The sequence below is a fragment of the Elephas maximus genome, chromosome 22 (assembly GCF_024166365.1).
Source record: "Elephas maximus indicus isolate mEleMax1 chromosome 22, mEleMax1 primary haplotype, whole genome shotgun sequence".
In the NCBI taxonomy this organism is placed as follows: domain Eukaryota; kingdom Metazoa; phylum Chordata; class Mammalia; order Proboscidea; family Elephantidae; genus Elephas; species Elephas maximus.
Window position 1 is genome coordinate 24,478,501 of NC_064840.1, and position 22,331 is coordinate 24,500,831.

Here is a 22,331-nt window from a genome sequence, read left to right on the forward strand (position 1 = left end):
TGTTAATCTTCTGAATTTCTGATTGCTGTCTTTCTCTGGATTCTTGCAACTTATTAAATTTTTCATTATGTTTTTGAATAACCTTTTTAATTTCTTCAACTGCTTTATCTGTGTGTTGCTTGGCTTGTTCTGCGGATTGCCTGATCTCCTTCCTGATCTCATTCCTGTTTTCTTGAAGAGCTCTGCATATTAATTTTTTGTATTCTGCATCCAGTAATTCCAGGAATGCACCTTCATTCAGAAGATCCCTTGATTCTTTGTTTTGGGAGCTTGTTGAAGCAATCATGGTCTGCTTCTTTATATGATTTGATATTGACTATTGTCTCCGAGCCATCTGTAAGTTATTGTATTAGTTTATGTTTGCTCACTGTATCCTAGCTTCTTGCTTTGTTTTGTTTTGATATGCCCAAATAGGTTGCTTGAGTGAGCTAGCTTGATTATTTTTGCCTTTGAAGCTCTAACATCCTGTCACCAGATGGCTAGAGCTGTTACCAGGTGTATGAGCCTGGAGTCCATTCACTCTTCTTTCATGGATTCAGCTCATGTGTCCAGGTAGCTGGCCATCAGGTGATCAAATGTGTGGTACAGGCTCTGTCCTACAGTCTTAGAGGGGCAGGGGTGATTGGTGTAGATACATGTATCTGGTTTTATCAGAGGGTCATGCTCTGAACAAGGCAGGGGGCTGACAACTGTCCCGCAAGTGTCTGTGAGGAAAGTACGCCCCTGTTCCCTAGAGCGCACAGGTGGTTGGGTTCTGCAGATGGACCATGGGCACCCAGTGCTTTTGGTTATAAGGACCGGGAAGTACCCAGAATTGATTTTGTTTCTGATACAGTGGATAGGTGAATGATACATTGGATGTGCAAGATAGTTTGCTGTCAATTTCATTAAAAAATTACAATATATGACATGTCTTGTGTTTCATAATTTATAGAATGCTAAAAACCATAGTAGTTAGCTCATTTGATGTTGAAGAAATCCTTGTGTACATATATCTAGAAGGTTAGTTCACACAAGACACATTTTTCAGAAAATGTTAGTACATGAATACTCAGATGTTTAGATTTAACAGAATCTACATAGTGGGGAGAAATGTTTTGGACTCTACCTCCAGGAATCCTGGAAGTTAGAACTTTTAGGTGATAAAAATATTTTAAGATTAAGAAAGGTTTGATCAATATCTGCAAATGTTCTTTATTTGAGGGGGATTGTACCTAAAGGGAGCCCTGGTGGCACAGTGGTTAAGAGCTTGACTGCTAGCCAAAAGGTCGGCAATTTGAATCCACCATCTGCTCCTTGGAAGTCCTTCGAGTTTCCTGTAGGGTTGCCGTGAGTGAGAATCGGCTTGACGGTAATGAGTTTTGTTTTGTTTTGTTTTTTTTAATACATAAAGGGTTATTATCTATATGTTCATTGTGTACAGTGGGCTGTTCTGTTCCCCCGAACACTTTCGGGGCAGGGGGGTGGACTCTGGCTTAGGCTGGTAGAGTCCTCACCATCTGAAGGATGCCTGCCCTAGTGGTGGTGGTGGCCTTCACATCTGAACTCAGTCCACTCCTTGTTTCCTTTTCAACTCAGCCTTCTGATTATATTTGAGACCTCAAATCTTGTAGGATCTCCAGCCTCCTTGTGAAGGGGAACTTGTTTTTCTTACTCCAGAACCTTTTACAAGAAGTCAGCAGGACACCAAGAGAGTGAACTCACTCACTCCTAGTTTCTATTTCTGCCCTTCTCTTTTAGGAGAGCCAAGGAGAAGGGAGGGACATGGCTGAAGCAGTCAGCTTGGAACTCCAAATAGGAGCACTTCCTTAGAGCAACAGATGGGGCCAAATGAAAATCCTAGCAGCCCCTCCAGGGGCAGGACTCGGTAACGGTTAGTTGCACAAGCTCACCAGCAGAGGCCTTTAGAATCTGAAGGAGCCTGTATGTTGCTGACCTGAGCCCAGTCTCACTTTACATAGGCTTAGCTAGCCCTGTGTTGGTGACGGTCGTGTTGACTTTTCTTACAGAAAGAGATAATGAGTGTCTAAGGTCTTATGAATGATAGAAGCTTCTGTTCATGGATCACCCAGTCCTCACATGGTGTCTTGCCAGGTGTTTTATATAGCCCCCATTTGTTCTTACACCCATCTTTAAGGTTGCTTTCAGTTTTGGGGTTGGAATCCAACTCTGAATGACTCCCCTCACAATCTTTTGCTCCAGCACTCTGCCTTTTCCATATTCTAAACAGCATCTTATCTCATACCTCAAGCATTCAGACTGAGAACTGAAAAAGTGGAGAATAGTATCATTTTAGAGAAAGGATCAAATGTAACTACAAATAAAGTTGTTTCCTTAACCATTTATTTTGAAACTAAATTTGATGGTTCCTGAAAAGTTGCAAAAATAATACAAAGAATTCCCATATACCCTTTATGCAGTTTCCTGACATGTTATAATTTTAGCACATTTGCCCTTTTTTTTTTTTTCTGAACAACTTGAGAGTAGCCACAGACTTGACTTATAGTCACCTGTGCCCTAAAGTTAGGAAAAAAAAAAAAAAAAAAAATACTGATTTAATTGATAAGTAAAAGTTTCTGTCCTAGCATAAACCTAAAGATGCAGGTCAATGAAAATGTTATTACAACTTTTAATATCGTAGATATTTGCATGCCTGACTACTTCAGTGTGTATTTCCTAGCCGACATGTTACATGACCACAGTACCTTAATCATAATCAGGAAATTAACACTGATCTGAGTACTAATCTATAGAACACATTCAAATTTGGCCAGTTGTCCCACCGATCTCCTTTGTGATGATGATGTTAGGTGTTGTCGAGTCACTTCTGACTCTAACGACCCCACATACCACAGAACAAAACAATGCCCGGTCCTTTGCCATCCTCACAGTTGTCGTTATGTTTGAGCTCATTGTTGTGGCCGCTGTGTCAATCCATGTCGTTGAGGGCTTTCCTCTTTTTTGCTGGCCCTATGCTCTACCAAGCATGATGTCCTACTCCAGGGACTGATCCCTCCTGATAACTTGTCCTAAGTGTGTAAGACACAGTCTTGCCATCCTCGCTTCTAAGGAGCATTCTGGTTGTACTTCTTCCAAGACGGATTTGTTCATTCTTCTGGCAGTCCATGATATATTTAGTATTCTTTGCCAACAGCATAATTCAAAGGCATCAAGTCTTTGGTCTTCCTTGTTCGTTGTCTAGCTTTCGTATCCATATGAGGCAATTGAAAATACTATGGCTCGTGTCAGGTGCACCTTAGTCCTGAAGAGCATAGGCCATTTATTTTGTAGAACATCCTTCAGTTTCCTCTTGATAAGACTCTGGTTATGCATTTTGGGGGCAGGAATAGTGCGGAAGTGATGCTGATTCTTTTCAGTGCATCCCATCAGGAGGCTTCTGGTGTTGGAATGACTCACTCCTGAGGAGGTAAACTGGGATCACAGGTTCAGGGACGCCTGCCAGTTTTCTCCTCTTGTTGGGCTTTAATAAGTATCTTGTGGGCAGATACTTTGAGACTATGTAAATATTTCTGTTTTTCATTCAGACTTGTAGCCACTAGTTTTAACATCCATTGATGGTTCTTGGCTTGAGATAATTTATTACTCTGTTGGTTACCAGATGGTAATTTTCTGATTTCATCATTCCTTCAAAAGAGTTTTTTCTTCTCATTTACAAGTTAGTTCAGTCTGTCATCATGCTACAATATGTTCTTTATTGCCACACCTGGTACTGTGACCCATAAGTTATCTGGCAGATGTTTGTTTTAAGTTCATGCTATGCAAAAGTATGCCACATTAACGTTTCCATAGAAAATGAAGGAATAGTCCTGATTCGTATGTGACTATCCATTCCAGTCCTCATCTCTCAATTCCAATGGTGGGGTTTATTCTTATCTGAGGCCACCTGTATTCACCATTCCTTATGTCTTCCCTCTCCCAGTCCCATGTTCTGTTTCCACTGCAGACTCATGCTTAGAGTCCAGATGGCTTTTGCTTGTTTTAAAATAGTTTTTAAAAGAAAAGGTGCTATAAAAATGAAGGGGAAAAAAATATCAAAAGTTGTATTGATGATTTCACTGATTTAGTTTGTGCTATGTCAGAATCTTCTACTTACCAATTAAATCAGTGTTTTTTTTTTTTTTGAACCTTAGGGCAGGGGAGAGAGGTGAGTCAGAAGAAAAGTTGAGAACGAATAAATAGAAAAGAAGGAAAGTTTAGTGTAAGCAGCAATCTTTGGTCTGTCAGTCTCCCAGCTTGTAAACCTGGTAGAACTATTACTTCATGGGACTCCAAGCCAGTTGCTATATAATGTACCCATTCTGCCATTGCCTTGTCCCATTTTTCTGAATTTCCTCTGCAGGAGAAAATTGTTTGTGATTAATGATGGTCTCTCCTCTCCCTGGTTTGATGAAGGGGGGTGAAAAAGAACAGCCCTTCTAAGAAGGTTGGGGAAAAATTATTATGTGATAACTTCCTTTATCTAGAATGGTTAGGGACTGAGATACATCAATTTCCTGATGTTTTCCTGTGAAATAAGTTAAAGTTACATTGCAACGATTTGTTTCTTGTTTCAGAAGGTGTTTATAGGATCTTGATTGTATCTGCTGGTTGATATTTTAAACCTCTTTTGTCCAGAGCTTGGAAAATTTGACTGTTCAAGTTCAAATTCTAGAGAAGTGGAAGTTTTTATTGATGATACTTGCTTACATTTGAGATGTCCTTCAGTTCCCAATACTTGTGACTGCTGCCAAGTTCTCTGGAGTCATACGGAAGTCTCAAGGAATAATTAACATTCATGAGCTCAAATATCTCTAAATCCTTTTTGACTCCTGGATTTTCTTACTGTAGGAGGAACTCTTGATGCAATCAAGGAAAGAACTTTTATGCGCTGACCTCCCTGAAGATTTTCTAAGGAGCAAAGGTATTTATTTCTCTTAAATCTTTTCTTCTGCTTCTTATACACACCGCTTCAGTTTACAGTTTGTTTTGTACTGGGAATGTAAGGTGCCTACCTTGCAGAGGGGCTTAACACTAGAATTTTTCTTTTAAATTGTGCTTTAGGTGAAACTTTACAGAACAAATTAGTTTCTCATTCAACAATTTATGCACAATTTATTTTGTGACATTGCTTGCAATCCCCATCATGTGTCAACACTCTCCCCTTCCACACCCCAAATCCTTGTTTGCATTCCCATTTCCATCTGTTCATTCTTCCTTCCTGCCTTCTTGTCGTTGCTTTTGGGCAGATGTTATGTTGCCGTTTTGGTCTGTGTACATGATTGAACTAAGAAGCATGTTCCTCCTGTATGTTATTATTAGTTTTATAGACCTGTCTAATCTTTGGCTGAACGGTGAACTTCTGGAACAATAGAAATTCTTGTTATGGCTCGTGAATATGGTTGTGTAATGGAATAATGCCTTATTTTTGACAATAGTTTGCCTCCGCTTTTTCTGTAATGAGTCTCTGTTGACGGTGTGTTGAACCTTCACTACTGATGTGAAATCTTTTATTTGATTTTATAAAACTAAACTGCCTGTTCAGAAGGGTTAACATGGATGGGGCAGGAATTCACCCAGTATAGTTCAGTGCTGTGGAAGTGCATCGTATTGTTCTCTGGGGCAGGAACGGCAGAAAAGTGTTTACTCAGGTCACCTTGAGAATTTTCAAAGTAGTTCATTCCCGTTAACTCATTTTGGTCCTCAAAACCATGGTTGAATATAGGCATCTAAGACTTACCTTTAGTTTGCTTGCTTGATTGTTTGGTTGAAGTAGCTGAGGCTCAAAGAGGAAGAAAGTGGCTGAGCTAAGGTCCCACGATCTCCCTCCCCCAGGACCCTGACTTCTAGTCTTGCTCTCTAGCCACTCTTTTATTTTCTAAAAATAATGTTAAATAACTTCAGAGAGGACTGTGTGTATTGTACAACTAAGGTTAATGATGTAGAATAATTAGAATTTCGAAAAAAAAAGAAGATAAAGCAAATAAATTATACGAGCATTTTGTTACTGTGATAGAACATCACACTTGACTCTTGGCTTCCTAGCAGCCTGAATAGAGAATGAAGTATAAATTGTTCTTACGGGGAAGGATGCTTGTCCTAGTTTGTCACCCTGCTTCCCACTGCTGGAGGTTTTCTCTCTAGCTCAGAGGCTTGGCTGTCCAGTGTAAATTAAAGGACCTTGCTCTGAAGATGACAGATGTAGTTTTGCATGTCTCACCTTGTACTTAGGGTCTTAAGTAAGGGTGCAGTTTAGACACTGTCTGTATCCCACGTTGGTGAGTGGGGTCTGGGGTTTTAAACGCTAGCAAGCAGCCATCTAAGATGCATCAATTGGTCTCAACCCAGCTGGAGCAAAAGAGAATGAAGACACCAAAGACACAAGGTAATTATGAGCCCAAGAGACAGAAGGGGGCACATAAATCAGAGACTACATCAGACTGAGACCAGAAGAACTAGATGGTGCCCAGCTACAACCAATGACTGTCCTTACAGGGAACACAACAGAGAATCCCTGAGGGAACAGGAGAGCAGTGGGATGCAGACCCCAAATTCTCATAAAAAGACCATACTTAATGGTCTTACTGAGACTAGAAGGACCCTGGAGGTCATGGTCCCCAGACCTTCTGTTAGCCCAAGACAGGAACCATACCCAAAGCCAACCCTTCAGACAGGGATTGGACTGGACTATAAGACAGAAAATGATACTGGTGAGGGATGAGCTTCTTGGCTCAAGTAGACACATGAGACTATGTGGGCAGCTCCTGTCTAGAGGGGAGACGAGAAGGCAGAGGGGAACAGAAGCTGGCTGCATGGACATGGGGAATACAGGATGGAGAGGAATGTACTGTCTCAGTGGGAGAGCAGCTAGGAGTACATAGCAAGGTACATATATAAATTTTTGTATGAGCGACTGACTTGATTTGTAAACCTTCACTTAAAGCACAATTAAAAAAAAAAAAAAAGATTTAAAGCCTAGAAACCCTGTGGGATAGTTCTACTCTGTCCTATAGAGACGCTAGGAGTAGGAATCAACTTGACAGCACTTGACAACAATGATGATTAATGACACTGATCATCTTTTCATGTGTTTGTTGGTCATTTGTATATCTTCTTTGATGAAATGTCTTTTCAAGTCCTTTGCCCATTTTTTTATTAGGTTGTCATTTGGTTGTTGAGTTGTAATAATCCATATTCTGGATTATTAAACACTTTTCAGATATATATATTTAAAAAAAAAAAAAAAACTGCCATCGAGTTGATTCCAACCAATAGCAACCCTATAGGACAGAATAGAACTGCCACATCTTTCTCCCAGGCTTGAACTGCCGACCTTTCAGTTAGCAGCCTAGCTCTTTCACCACTGTACCACCAGGGCTCCTTTATCAAATATATGGTTCCCATATATTTTCTCCCATTCTGTAGGTTGTGTTTTTACTTTGTTGATAAAGTCCTTAGATGCACAGAAGTTTTTTAATTTTGATGAAGTCCAATTTTTTTTTCTTTTGTTCCATACGTGCTTGGTGTCATTTCTGAGAATCCATTGCCAAATCCAAGGTCAAGATGGTTTACCTTTTTATTATCTTCTAAGAGTTTTATAGTTTTAGCTCTTACATGTAGGTCTTGGAAACCCTGGTGGTGTAGTGGTTAAGTGCTTGACTGCTAACCAAAGGGTCAGCAGTTCAGATCCACCAGGCGCTCCTTGGAAACTCTATGGGGCAATTCTATTCTGTTCTGTAGGGTCGCTATGAGTCGGAATCGACTCGACGGCAGTGGGTTTGGTTTTTGGGTTTGTGTAGGTCTTTGATCCATTTTGAGTTAATTTTTATATATGGTGTGAGGTATGGATCCAGCTTCATTCTCCTGCATATGGAAATACAGTTTTCCTGGCATCATTTATTAAAGAGAATATTTTTTTCCTCATAAAATGGGCTTAGCAACCTTGTGAAAAATCAGTTGACCATAAATCTGTGGGTTTATTTCTAGACTCTCAATACTATTCCATTGGTCTCTGTGTTTATCATTATACCAGTACTAGACTGTTTTGATTACTGGAACTTGATGGTATGTTTTGAAATCAGTAATTGTGAGTCCTCCTACTTTGCTCTTTTCCAAAATTGCTGATACTCAGGGCCCCTTGCAATTCCACATTGGCTTTTCATTTTTGTAAAGAAAGTGTTGGAATTTTGATAAGGATTCATTAAATCTGTAGATTGCTTACAGTATAAGTATTGACATCTTAACAATATTAAGTCTTCCAATCTATGAACATGATGTCTTTCCATTTTCTTTCAGTAATATTTTATAGTTTTTGGTATACAAGTCTTTTACTTTCCTGGTTATTTTGTTCTTTTATTCCTAGGTATTTTATTCTTTTAGATGCTATTGTAAATGGAATCTTTTCCTTAATTTCCTTTCAGAATGCACACTGCTGATATATAGAAACCTAATTGATATTTGTGAGTTTACCTTGTACCCTGCCACTTTGCTGAATTCGTTTATTAACTGTAATAGCTTTCTTGTGCATTCCTGTGACTCTGCTGAATTCACTTGGTAGCATTGCTGTTTTTTTCATCTCTTATAATAGATTTTGATATAAAGTCTATTTTATCTGATATCAGTATGGCCACCTCTACTCTTTTTTGGGTACTATTACATGGAATATTCTTTTCCATCATTTAACTTTCAGTCTGTATCCTTGGGCCTAAAGTCCGTTTCTTGTAGACAGCATGAGGATAGGCCATGTTGTTTATCCATTCTGTCACTCTCACTCTCTGCCCTTTGAATGGTGAGTTTAAACCTTTAGCTTTAAGGTAATTACAGAAAATGAAGGACCTACTTCATTCATTTTGCTAATTGTTCTTTATGTGTCTTGTATCTTCTTTGTTCCACTATTCCCATACTTCTATTTTGTATTTAACTGCTTTTTTGCGGTTACCATAAATACTACATTGAACAACTTACAGTCGCACCGATTTATTTCAGCTTGAAGCCAACATTTAACATGTGTACAAGTGACATACAACATTAACATACTAAAACTCTGCTCCCATTTTACTCTTCCTCCCCCATATCTGTTGTTGAGTCTTCAGTTGCATAATCGTACATCCTATGTCTGGTAGATTTGATTTGTATCTATTTCTCTTACGCATTTGATGATGTATTGCTTGTGGAACTTAACTACTAAGTTTAGTCCCTGGGAATACCATATGCTTGGTCCTTTTATTTGCTTATACCATTACCTTGATTGGGGATCTCTCTCTCTCTCTTTCTTTTTTTTTAATTTTTCTTTTTCTCCTGTCCAGATTCGAGCATTTGTCTACCGTTCTTTCCTTTCTATCTGAAAAACTTCCTTAAGTAATGATTGCAAAGTATGTCTGGTAGTAACAGATTCTCACAACTTTTGCTTATTTGGGAATGTCTTGATTTCCCCCTCATTTTTAAATGACAGTTTTGCTGGGTAAAGAATTCTCGGTTGACAGTTGTTTTCCTTCAGTACTTTATATATGTTGTTTCATTGTCTTCTGACATCCAGGGATTCTGAGGTGAAATCTGCACTAATATTTTTGAAGGATCCTTGATATGTTATACTGTACTTTCCTCTTGCTACTTTCAGTACTCTCTCCTTGTCTTTGATTTTCAGAATTTTATCACAGTGTCTCTTGGTGCAGACTTCTTTCTATTTCTTCTGCTTGGAGTTTGCCTAGCTTCCTGGATTTGCAGGCTAGATTCCGTATTCAAGCCTGGGGAATTCTCTGTCATTATCTCTTGGAAAATTCTATGTTTTTTACTGTACTGTTGTTCTGGAATTCCGAAAATCTTACTGTTGTATTTGTTTCTTGAATTCCACAATTCCATTTGGTTTTGTTCACTTTTCTTTGTTCTTTTATTTTGTTTCTCTTGAGACTTGGTGAGTTCAGTTATGCTGTCTTTCTAGTTCACTTATTCTGTCTTACTCTGCCCAAATCTATTGTTGAAACCTTCTCTTGCGTTTTCTCAGTTAGTTTGTTATTCAATTCCAATATTTCTCTCTCACTTTTTAATGTTTTCAGTCTCCTTATTGAGTTTCTCATTTTGTTTCCTAATCTTCATTAGTTGGTTTTTGGTGTGTTCTTTGCTTTCTTTGAACATATTCAACGTTGTTGTCTGCAGGTCCTGTGTTTCTCCCATTAACCTGGCCTCCATTGGACTAATTTCTGCATTTTCTTGGTTTTCTTTTGATTGGGCCATTTTCTGCCGTGATCTTGTATGTTTTATAATTTTTTGTTGAACATAGGACATTTGAAAATCTTACTGTGATAATCTGGAATTCAGAATCTTCTCTATTTGTAGAGACTATCTCCCATCCCCTTTATTTCCGTCTTCTGCTCATAAGCTCCACTAAAGGGCGCTGTGGCCCTTTGGTTCTTATAGCACTGACTCAGCTGTTCCGTGTATACCTTCTCCCCTCTTCTGTGGCAGGGCCTCAGGTATTTCCCTTGTTGATAGAAGGTTTTACTCTGGTTCCACAGATCTTAAGCATTAGAAAATTTAAAGTTTTTAGTAGCTGCCTCTTAGAATCTCCTGTGGTTTTGTGACAGGCCCTCGCGGCAGTGGCTGATATCACTGGACTATGAGCTTCCCTCCGTGGCCTGTGTGCTGGTGTGTGGCCTTCATGAGGTGGCTGCAACATGGGGCAGGATTTCTTCATATTGTTTGTGGGGGTGGGTGGTTGTTTTCCTGAGGCAGCAGGTAGTGTTGTGTGTCCTTTTTGCATAGGTGACACTGACCAGGCTGTTCTGTAGTGCCTGGTTGTTGGGTGGGGAGCCAGCTGGTTCCCTGTGGGCTGCCTGTTTGATATGCCTCTCACCCTGGCTGATGGATAGTTCCCTCAGCTTTCTATATGGATCCAGGTCCTAGTACAGTCCTGCCTCTGCTCACAGTGAGACACAGTGGCAGTTTTCCTCACCGTTGCTCCTTCCCTGTGCTTCTCCCCACCCCCAAATGCATATTTAGGCTTTCCACTCCCTGTGATCCACTTTTTTTAAGTTAATTTTTGTGTATAATGTGAGGTAGGTACTAAATTTCTTCTTTTGTTTGTGGATATCCAGTTGTCCCCATACCATTTGTTGAAAAGACTATTCTTTCTTCGTTGAATTGTCTTGGTTACGTTTCCAGAAATCAATTGATTGACCATAACTATTAGGGTTTGTTTCCGAACTCTCAATTCTCTTTCATTGATCCATATATCTGTCATTATACCAGTACCACACTGTCTTGATTACTGTAATTTTGTAGTAAATGTTGAAATTGGAAAGTGTGAGTCTGCCAACTTTGCTCTTTTTCAAGATTGTTTTGGTTATTGTGGGTCCCTTGCATTTTTACATGTATTTTAAAATAAGCTTATCAATGTCTACAAATGTATGGACTTTTAAAATTATTATGAAGCTAGAAGTCCGTGGAAGGAGCCCTGGTAGTGCAGTGGTGAAGTGTTTGACCAAAATGTCAATGATTCCTACCCACCAGCCATTCCCATGGGAGAAAGATATAGTGGTCTGCTTCCGTAAAGATTTATAGCTTTGGAAACCCTGTGGGGCGGTTCTACCCTGTCCTGTAGGGTCACTATGAGTCAAAATCAACTCAGTTGCACACAGAAAAAACAGGATCTTTAGCTGTGGTTGTGAAACTCCTGTGCTCCTAAAATGAGTTTGTACCTCAAAACAAAATATATTTCACCCCTTTCTACTCTGTCCTGTAGGGTCACTATGAGTCGGAATTGACTCAACGGCACTAGGTTAGTTAGTTTTTAGTAGTGTATACCTAATACTTCTAGCAACTTTCTCAGTCTTAATTCAGCCAACATTTATGTACATTACCATGTGCCAGCAGCAGTGGCAGATGCTGAGCCCTCAGTGATCGTTAAAATCTGTTTTCTGTTCTCAAATAGTATTGGGTCTCATGGAAGTGATACATTACACAAATAATTGAGAAACGGTATTACAAATCCTTTAGAGATGGTGTGCAAGAAAGGAGAGGCCTGAAGGAATAATAACAGCTGTCAGTAACAGCATGGATTCTGGTGTTTCTAAGAACTTTACAAATATTATTCATTCATTTAATTTTTACAAAAACCCTATGAAGTAGGTATCATCTTTTACCCCACTTTACAGATAAAGAACAGGTCAGTGTTCCACAGCCTTTTTTGGGTTGTTTGTTTGGTTGTTTATAATTCATTTTATTTTTTTATTGTTGAGAATATATATAGCAGAACGTATACCAATTTAACAATTTCTGTATGTACAATCCAGTGATGTTGATTACATTCGAGTCGTGTAACCATTCTCATCCTCCTTTTCTGAATTGTTCCTCTCCCATTAATTGCCTCCTAAGTTTCTCATCTAATCTTTCGAGTTGCTGTTGTCAGTATGATCCCATATACTGTCCTCGTTAACGCTGAGTCAATTCTGACTCAAAGTGGCCTATAGGACAGAGTAGAACTGCCCCATAGAGTTTCTAAGGAGCGGCTGGTGGATTCGAACTGCCGACCTTTTGGTTAGCAGCCAAGCGATAGTTCTTAAAAGAACACAATATTCAAGGCAGATATTTTTTAGTAGTTAAGCCAAACTGTTGTTTGATTTTAAGAACACTTTAGGGGATATTTTTGGTTTAAGGTTTAAAGGTTATCTCAGGAAAATAGTTTTGGGGGTTTGCGGTGTGATGGATTGCTTTTGTGTAGCCTTCTCACCATGGTCTTGTAACTCCCACCCAAGTGATTGAGTAAAAAAAAGGACTGTGCAAATAAGGTAATGGTGGCCTAACAAGGAGATTGGTCAGTTTTGCCATCCTGCTAGGCTTACACGAGAGCCAATTCCAGAGCAGAGAGAGGATCTCACCACTGCAAAGGAAGAAGGGCCAAGAGTGGAGTAGTTGTACAATGAAAATTCTTTGTTATTTTTTTTTACAAAGAAAGAAATCGTCTGCGAGAACAATTAAGATATATGCATTCATGCTTTGCAAGTGGTTTTAGTAAGTCATTTTAAAGGCAGCATTGTTCAGCAATATCTATAAGAATGAGCAGTAGCATGTCAAGCTGCCATTATAGTTTACTGAGCCATGGACATGGTTTTTTGGGGGGCAAGAAAGGCTTACAAAATTAAGTGAAACTTTAATTTTAAAAAATCTACCCACTATTCAGCAGATTACATCATTTTTTAAGGAATGGAAGTGGAAAGAACCTTCCCATAAAAATTTGCTACCTTCTCATGTGCTTGGGACCAAAAATTATGTATGACTAAAAGTTATACCCAAGCTGCACTGAAGGTATTGGCGAAAAAAAAGGCTCCAGGTGTTGACGGAATACCAATTGAGATGTTTTAGCAAATGGATGCAACGCTGGAACTGCTCACTTGGCTATGCCGAGAAATTTGTAAGGTATCTGGCCAACCAACTGAAAGAGATCCATATTTTACCCATTCCAAAGAAAGGAGATCCAACAGAATGCAGAAATTATCAAACAATATCATTAATATCACACACAAGTGCATTTTGCTGAAGAAAGTTCAGAAGCGATTACAGCGGTACATTGATGGGGAACTGCCAGAAAAATTCAAGCCAGATTCAGAAGAGGACCTAGAACAAGGGATATTATTGCTGGTGTCAGATGGGCCCTGGCTGAAAGCAGAGAATACCAGAAAGATGTTTACCTGTGTTTTATTGACTATGCAGAGGCATTCAACTGTGTGGATCATAACAAATTATGGGTAACATTGCAAAGAATGGAATTCCAGAACACTTAATTGTGCTCATAAGGGACCTGTACATAGGCCAAGAGGCAGTCATTAAAACAGAACAAGGGCATGCAGCATGGTTTAAAGTCAGGAAAGGTGTGCATCAGGGTTGTATCCTTTCACCATACCTAATCAGTCTGTATGCTGGGCAGATAATCCAAGAAGGTGGACTGTATGAAGAAGAACACAGCATCGGGATTGGAGGAAGATTCATTAACACCTGCAGCATGCATATGACACAGCCTTGCTTGCTGAAAATGAAGAGGACTTGAAACACTTATTGATGAAGATCAAAGGCCACACAGCCTTCAGTATGAATTACAACTCAGCAGAAAGAAAACAGAAATCCTCTCGACTGGACCAATAAACAATATCGTGATAAATGGAGAAAAGATTGATGTTGTCAAGGATTTCGTTTTATTTGAATCCACAGTCAACACCCATGGAAGCAGCAGTCGGGAAATCAAACCACTTTTTGCATTGGGCAAATCTCCTGCAAAAGACCTTTTTGAAGTGTTAAAAAGTGAAGATGTCAGCTTGAAAACTGAAGGTGAGCCTGACCCAAGCCATGGTCTTCAATCGCCTCATAATGCATGTGAGAGCTGGATAATGAATAAGGAAGACCAAAAAATTGACGCCTTTGAATTATGGTGTTGGCAAAGAATACTGAATATACCACAGGCTTCCAGAAGGACAAACAAATCTGTCTTGGAAGAAGTACAATCCAGAATGTTCCTCGGAAGCAAGCATGGTGTGACTTTGTCTCACACACTTTGGACATGTTATCAGGAAGGACCAGTCTCCTGGGGAAGGATATCATGCTTGGTAAAATAGAGGGTCAGTGAAAAAGAAGAAACCCTTCAACAAGGTGGAGTGACACAGTGGCTGTAACAGTGGGCTCAAACATAGCAACAATTGTGAGGATGGTGCAGGACCCGGCAGTTTTTCGTTCTGTCATACGTAGGGTAGTTATTTATGAGTTGGAATCGACTTGACGGCACCTAACAACAACAAAAGTTATGCAGAATGGATGGAGCATAAAGAAAGTGATAGTAATTTTTGCTAGCTTATCTGTTTAACTCAGGTGTCCCATTACATATTTACCATTCAGCCAGTTCTGACTCATGGCGACCATACGTGTGCAGAGTAGAATTACTCCATAGCGGTTTTCAAGGCTGTGGCCTTTCAAAAGCAGGTCACCAGGCTTGCCCTCCAGGGCTCCTCTGGGTGGGTTCCAACTGCCATCTTTTGGCTAGTAGTGAAGTGCTTAACCATTTGTGCCACTTAGGGTCTCCATGCTTAAATGCATGTGTATATGTTTGTGTGTGTGTATAAATATATAGCTTTGGGTTTGTTTTCTTAAAGGGGAAAGACACAAGGTAATTATGAGCCCAAGAGACAGAAAGGGCCACATAAATCAGAGACTACATCAGCCTGACCAGAAGAACTAGATGGTGCCCGGCTACAGCCGATGACTGCCCTGACAGGGAACACAACAGAGAATGCGTGATGAAACAGGAGAGCAGTGGGATGCAGACCTCAAATTCTCGTAAAAAGACCAGACTTAATGGTCTGACTGAGGCTAGAAGGACCCCGGGGGTCATGGTCCCCAGACTTTCTATTACCCCAAGACAGGGACCATTCCCAAAGCCAACTCTTCAGACAGGGATTGGACTGGACTATAAGATAGAAAATGATACTAGTGAGGAGTGAGCTTCTTGGCTCAAGTAGACACCTGAGACTATGTGGTCAGCTCCTGTCTGGAGGGGAGATGAGAAGGCAGAGGGGGACAGAAGCTGACTGAATGGACACGGGAAGTGCAGGGTGGAGAGGAGGGGAGTGTGCTGTCTCGTTAGGAGAGCAGCTTAGGAGTGTATAGCAAGGTATATATAAATTTTTGTATGAGAGACTAACTTGATTTGTAAACTGTCACTTAAAGCACAATAAAAATTTAAAAGGGGGGGAAGGGTCAGAAGTATTTTCCTCTGTGTATAACTTAACAAGCTTGGGGAACTTCTTTATACTGCATCTATACCTAGGATTTCAGAGAAACTGTACAGTAAAACCCCTTTATGAATTGCATTTGTAGTCTGCTTAGACAGTTTTGTTTGTTTTTTAATGTTTCCTTATGGAAAATTTCAAACAATAATTATCAGCTCGTGAACAGTCTTGTGGTTATTGCAGGTAATTGGGTTCAAGACTAATTCTAAACTTACAGATTAATCTCTTTTATATTAGGTTTTATGAGTAAATGTTCTTTTTCAAAGAGGTACTTTTATATATGCCTTGTCTAAGCTCAAGTAATAATAAAGTGGTTTTCTAATAATGTAAGCTGCTCTGTTGAGATTCTTCTCTATTTTAGAATGCAAGCTTCTTCACGACTCTGAGCTAGGCGTATGTCTCCATGTTGTATTTAGTTGTCCAGCACTTATCTATGAATGTGCTAAGTAAGTAACATTTAGGGAAAGCCATTTGTTTAAAATTATCTGTTTCTTCCAGACACACTTCTGGCCATCTTTCCTATTTTGCAACAGAGAGCAAAACCAATGATATAGTGCACTAATGCTGCAATTCTTTTTTTGAGTTGGGTTTTTTTGTTGCTGCTGCTAGTCTTAGTTACCTAGTTCTGCTATAACAGAAATACACAAGTGTGTGGCTTTAAAAAACAAACTATTTTCTCACAGTTTAAGAGGCTAGAAGTCTGAATTCAGGGTGCCAGCTTTAGGGGAAGGCTTTTTGGTCCTTGTCTCTTCAGAGCTTCTGCTGCTGGGCAGTCTTCATGTGGCTTGGCATCTTTCTTCCCCAGTCTCTTTGCTGGCTTGCACTTAACCTCTTTTATATCTCAAAAGAAATTGAGCCAAGATATACCCTACACTAATCCTGTCTCATTAACCCATTCCCAAATGGTATTATAACCACAGGCATAGAGCTTAGGATTTATATTACAACAGGTCTTTGGGAGACACAATTCAGTCCATAACACTGCTATTGGTTGCGTGATTAAATTCATGAAGATCAAATTTTTTTTCTTTATGCAGTGCATACTGATTTTGATTTCTTTCTCTTGTGCGTTAGGAAATGTACAGATTACAACTGAAACTCTACTAAAATCCATTGAAAAAGTACAAGGTATGAAGGTCAATGAGACTAAGATGGATAATACTGAAGGACACAGGCATGGCAACTTGAGTAAAGGTCTCTCCACTGGGTGCAGTGAATACCCAGAAGTAGACAAAATCATGACCAGTGGTGAAGTTTTAGAAACCAGCACGTTAGTTTCCCTAGAGCCTTTAACCTTTGTGGACTCTGGATTAACAGAAGCAACTTCTAAAGAAAAAGAACATGAAGAATTAAAACTTTGTCCTTCTTCATTGTCATTATTACCAGGGAGCAGTGCCATTTCCAAAGTGGACAATGGAAAGGAAGAGTTATGTAAATTAAACCTTGTCTGTGAAGCAGATGACAATCACCAACAGATTCTTGTCCACTGTAATGAAAAACACAGTTCTGCTCATGACCGCCCCATGCACACGAGAAGCGTAGTTGTTGCAGAACCCTTGGAAGAAAATTATAAAGTTTCATATTTCACATCAGGCTTGTCTAATGTAGAATCCAGAACAACATCCCTGGAAGAATGTGGTTCAAAAGGTGGTGGCTTGATTAAGAAATCTACTGAAAAGACAGACACTTCCTATTTGGATCAGGATGACCAAAGCAAGAACTTGGCTTCCAGAGAGGAAAATGAAAAACAGCTTTTGAGCCCTGAGAGTGAAAGGGGAGAACTCTCTCCTTTTAATCCTGCTCAGCCAGAAGAGGATGCTAGTGGACATTGTTCTGGCTATTCTGGTGAAAAAGAGATTGTTGACTCTCCAAAGGAAAATATCAATGATAACTATTACATTCAAGGCCGTATCCATACGGAAAGCCTTTATTCTTTAATGCCCGGTTCTTCTACTGAAGCCACAAAAGTAATGTTAAAAGAAAATAATTTGAAAATGACTTCAGACATTCAAGGAAGCTTCATGAACTGTGAGGACCATACAGAAACATTTGCTAATATTAATCATTCAGGCAAACACTATGAAGAAAACAATTTTTCCTCATTGATGCAAATTGAAAAGCCAGAACGAACAACCACTACAGATCCCAGGATATTAAATGAAAAGATTTACAGTAAAGATTCAGACTCCTTAGTCAATATCCAGAGGAGTCTGGAAAACAACACCCAGTTAAATGAAAGATCATGTAGTGGGTTTCTGTTTAAAAGAAAATCCCTTGTGAATACAATGCCAGAGGACCAGATAATTCCTATAAATGAAGTGTCAAAACCCAAATATGGTACTGTTCAGTTACCACCACCCCTAGAATGGGATTGCAGACCTGAGTCAGAAAAAACTATACAGAACTCACATGATGATATTCCACGTTTAGATGAACAGAGCATTGCTTGTGAAGTAAATGAACTTTCTTGTACTGATGAACTAGTTCTAAACAAAGTAGAAAGTGAATGTGTTTTAAATCAACAAGTGTCCCTTAATTCTCAAGACCACGTGAAGTTGCCATCTGACTCCTTACTAAATATAAACAAAGAGATGCTTAGAGCAAGAAGTGAGGATTTCCAACAGAGTCATCACTATCCATTTGAGGTTGCAGCAGACATCATTGCTAATACCCAGACCGTTCCCATTAAGACTAGAATGAAAGACATCTCTCCACCAGGTGACAAAACCTGTGATGCTTCTTCAAACAGTTCCAAGTTAAGCATCAAACTAGGAAGCCTGGAAAGAAACAAACAGGTGGCTGATTCAGGAATAGAAGACCTGCATTTCAGGCTTCTTTCAAGTAAGAATGAAGCACCTGGCTTTCCTCAAGAAGTGTCTTTCATGGAATGTCAAAATGTTCATTCTCAGGATAAAACCAGCAGCCATTGTGTAAGTAAAAATGCATCAGAAGAGGGCATCTGTCCTGCTTGTACTAATTTTGAGTCTAGCAAAATCATCCTGGAAGTTGCAAAGCCTTTGATAACAAAATGTGAGAATGCATGTCAGCACAGCAATCACCACTCCCAAGGAATTGAAAACTCCATGAACAGTAGCGCCTGCAAAGTGAATTATACATCAGAGGAAGGTGAACTTGATGGGAGAGAAATTAAAGATAGCCTTCAAGAAGATCAGATCAGAAAGGAAATGACAGTAGGCACATTAAGTAATGGAGCCCCAATCAAAACCATTTGTATCCCCAGTCACATCAAACACAGTAAGGAAGGGCTAGAAGGAAAGGGACAGGATTTACCCAAAGAGACTGTATTTTGTAAGTATGACATCTCTGATTATGTTTCACAAGGACTAAACCAATCTGCAAACATTCCAAGTCCTGAAAAATTGTTGGACCAGTCTCCTAATGTTACGTCCTCCAGTTTTAAAAGCAAAATCCAGGCAGAAGAACCTCAGACAGATGAAGTCCTTGACTGCCAGAGTAACCTAAACAGACCAGATGAATGGAGAAGTGAAGATAAACCAGCTAAGGAGACAAAAGATAGTGACGAGAGAAAGAGTGTCATAGAGCCCAACAGAGAACTAAGCCACAACCAAAAGGATCTGATTACTTGTTCAGGCAATAATAACCCACCCTCTCGTGGTAGTCCAAAGAAAGATGATTTTAAAGACTTTGAGAATATTCGTGCCTGTGAAGACTCCTCAGACAACGTGGTAGACACTGTCTGCACAAACTGTAGCAGTAAGCCTGCAGAAGGAGTGCTGGACAGAAAGGCATGTAGCGCACTTGATAGCAGTGCAGGGCAAGATAAACCAGCATTACCTGAAAGCTCAAGGAGTGCCCCATCTCAGAGAGAAGAACTGAATGCTGGATTTACAAGAATGATTGACCAGAACTCAGATTTCCCTGATGCTACTACCTGTACAGTGGAATCTCTTGAAATAAAAAAACCATGTGAAGAGAAAGTATGCAGATCTTTAAAAGATTGTGAAATGGACTTGTGTACAGATTCTTGTGCCCATGAGGCAGAGTCTGCTGCAGATCATGAACCGGATGTAAGAGTGTTAGGTAGAGCAAATGTGTCTTTAAATTGTATTCATCATGAACAGCAAGTTAAAGGAGCATCTCTGAGAGAACCACAAGCAATGGATAAAGGATCAAGACTAGAAATAAATTCTGAGTTTGGGAAGGAAAATTCCTTTGGAATTTCTCCAAAAGAGTTGATATGTTCTAGATACCAAGATGAGAACTCTCCCCGCCAAGGGGACCTGCGCTCCATTGAGAGACTACCTTCATATCTGTCTTTTCAAGAAAATTCAGAAACTAATGTTAATAATACCTTGGGTGGAGAAACTCACCCAAAAAATGTTTTTAAACCAAAAGATGGTGAAATACTTTGTGAAAATGTAAAGGACTGCATAGTCCTGCCTGAGGTGAAGGAAGGAGCACCAAGAGATATGAGCAGTCCTAGTGAAAGAGCCAGTATATACATCAGTGTAAAAAAGGGTATGTCAGAAGTTTGTCACCCTGATGAGAATGCCAGTGTTAGACACTTGCCTTTGACATTGGGAACAGAAGCTAAAGTGAAAAGAGAAGAAATCAAAGAACACGGGAGGGGACCACTGGGTCACTTCATTATTGGGGAGAAATCAAAAGAGATGATGACTGGAGAAGATGGTGATATTGATAATAAGAGCAAGATTTCTCAGACCCACTTTAAATGCAACAGAATACTTGTTGATGCCGAAGAACAACACAGCCAGAAGGTTTTAGAAAACTCGTTGCCAAAGGAAGAGAAACATTTATGTCTAAAAGGAGCGCATCCTGTATTGGAACAATGCATATCATCTCATATGTTGTCTGATGAGGTGCAAAATAGGGGCTCATCTAAGGATTACAAGAATGAGTTCACCATGATGAAGGAAATCCCCCTAGCAAAGCTGCCCGGGGGTGACATTGCAGCATGTTCTCAGAAGTTAAAAGACCCAGAGATGGAAAGCTTGTATCATCCATTGAAGAAGGACTTCAAGTTGCCCGCAGGCCATTGCCTTCCTGGTGTCCCCCAGAAAGCACAAAACCCCCGCTGTGCTGGGTGTGATGAAATACACGGTGCCTTTGAGAACACTTCACGTCAGAAAAGAGTGCTTCCCTTAAAGAAGCAGCCCCATCGAACATGTAAAAGAGCTTCCTGTCAGGATCAAGTCATGGTGGGAAGAAAAGTAAGTAAAATTGGCAGCTCCACGTTTTTAAAGAGCTCCTCAGAAACCATCCCCACAAAAGAACCCAGACTTCTCAGTTCATGTGCAGTGTCTGTATCTGTACAATTGGAATCCGAAACAGTAACACCCAGGAGCTCAACTAGCCACATACCAAAGCAGAGGGGTGCTCCGTGCCAGGTTTTGAGAAGCCTGAACTTCAGGAAGCCTACCAAAGAATCAGCGTTACTAACCAAGCTGTCCATCCTTGCATGTAAACTGGTCCCCATCACAAAGACCCAGAAATCGAGATACTGGCATTGTTCCTCTGAACTCCTTCCAGTGGCTAAAAGCTACAAGCGGCTCAGATATAAAAGATTTCTGGATGGATTTTCATATAATACAATGCAGCTGAATCCATATTTGGCAGCTAGTAGATGGGATAAGAAGCCTAACAATAAGCCCGTGGCACTTTATCCTCTTGAAGCCATCAAAATGAGCTTCATAGATCTGAGCAACAAGATGCCATCTCTGCTGTTTGGTACGGAAATCTTTCCGGTATCCTTTCACATGAACTCAGGCTCAGATTGCATGGCTGAGGCCTTTAAGACTTTCCCCGAGCACTGTGCTCCAGCAAGGCTTGCCTTAGGAGAGGCCCCCAGGTGCCCATCTCGACCTCCCAAGTGGACCTTTTCTTTCTTCTTCTCACATAGCGGTTCTGGGACGGCCACATTCAGGGAAGACACTGACCTCCAGAGTCAGGCCCACTCCCAGGCCCCTCCAGTTCCTGTCCAAGACTCTGGCGGCACAGCCACAGTCCAGACCAGAGCAGGTTTCTCTGTCCTCGGCCTTCAAACGCTGCTAGCACTTTGTTCCCCTGGATGTTACCGGATCTGGACAAAAAAATGGAGCTTCTCTAACCACATGCCTACCATACAGAGGCTCTTCATGACACAGTTTACACAGGGCTTGAAAGGGTTAAAGTCTCCAGCATCCATAGCAGACAAAGTCTTCTGTTCTCTGCCCTACTCAGTGGGTAGGGTGCTGTCCATTTGGAGCCAGCATGGTCCTTCTACCTGCCCCCTTGAAATTTCTGCTCTTCATTCCAGTCACAGCAAGTGGCAGCCAAGCCTGCAGCCAAGCCTGGGCACAACAAGCAGGTAAAGTTTGTCCCCTGTTCTTCCAAATGCTTTATGTTTGCTTCCTTCCACCCAGGAGAGGAGAGGGGTTTGAACACTGCTGGAAACGCAAGGTTATTCAGGGTGCTCCCTGTGCCTGCATTTTCTGGTTGCCTTGCCAAGTCTCTGCTGGGAAAATGAAACATTAATTAAGTGTAGACCCTTCTGATTTTCCTGCAGAATCTCCTCCTGTGTTTTGT

The 22,331-nt window shown here is 40.3% G+C and overlaps 1 protein-coding gene across 6 annotated transcripts in view; it reads left to right on the forward strand.

Annotated features, from left to right (window-relative positions):
• PRR14L (proline rich 14 like) overlaps window positions 1-22,331 on the forward strand; it is an 82,039-nt gene that overhangs the window by 34,514 nt on the left and 25,194 nt on the right. For 5 of the 6 annotated variants that reach the window (XM_049865434.1, XM_049865430.1, XM_049865433.1 and 2 more), the window contains 2 exons: window positions 4,849-4,921; window positions 16,839-22,113. In XM_049865434.1, coding sequence (XP_049721391.1) covers window positions 4,849-4,921; window positions 16,839-22,113 — 5,348 coding nt within the window. The remainder of the gene's footprint in view (window positions 1-4,848; window positions 4,922-16,838; window positions 22,114-22,331) is intronic. The other variant, XM_049865436.1, reaches the window with a different exon arrangement.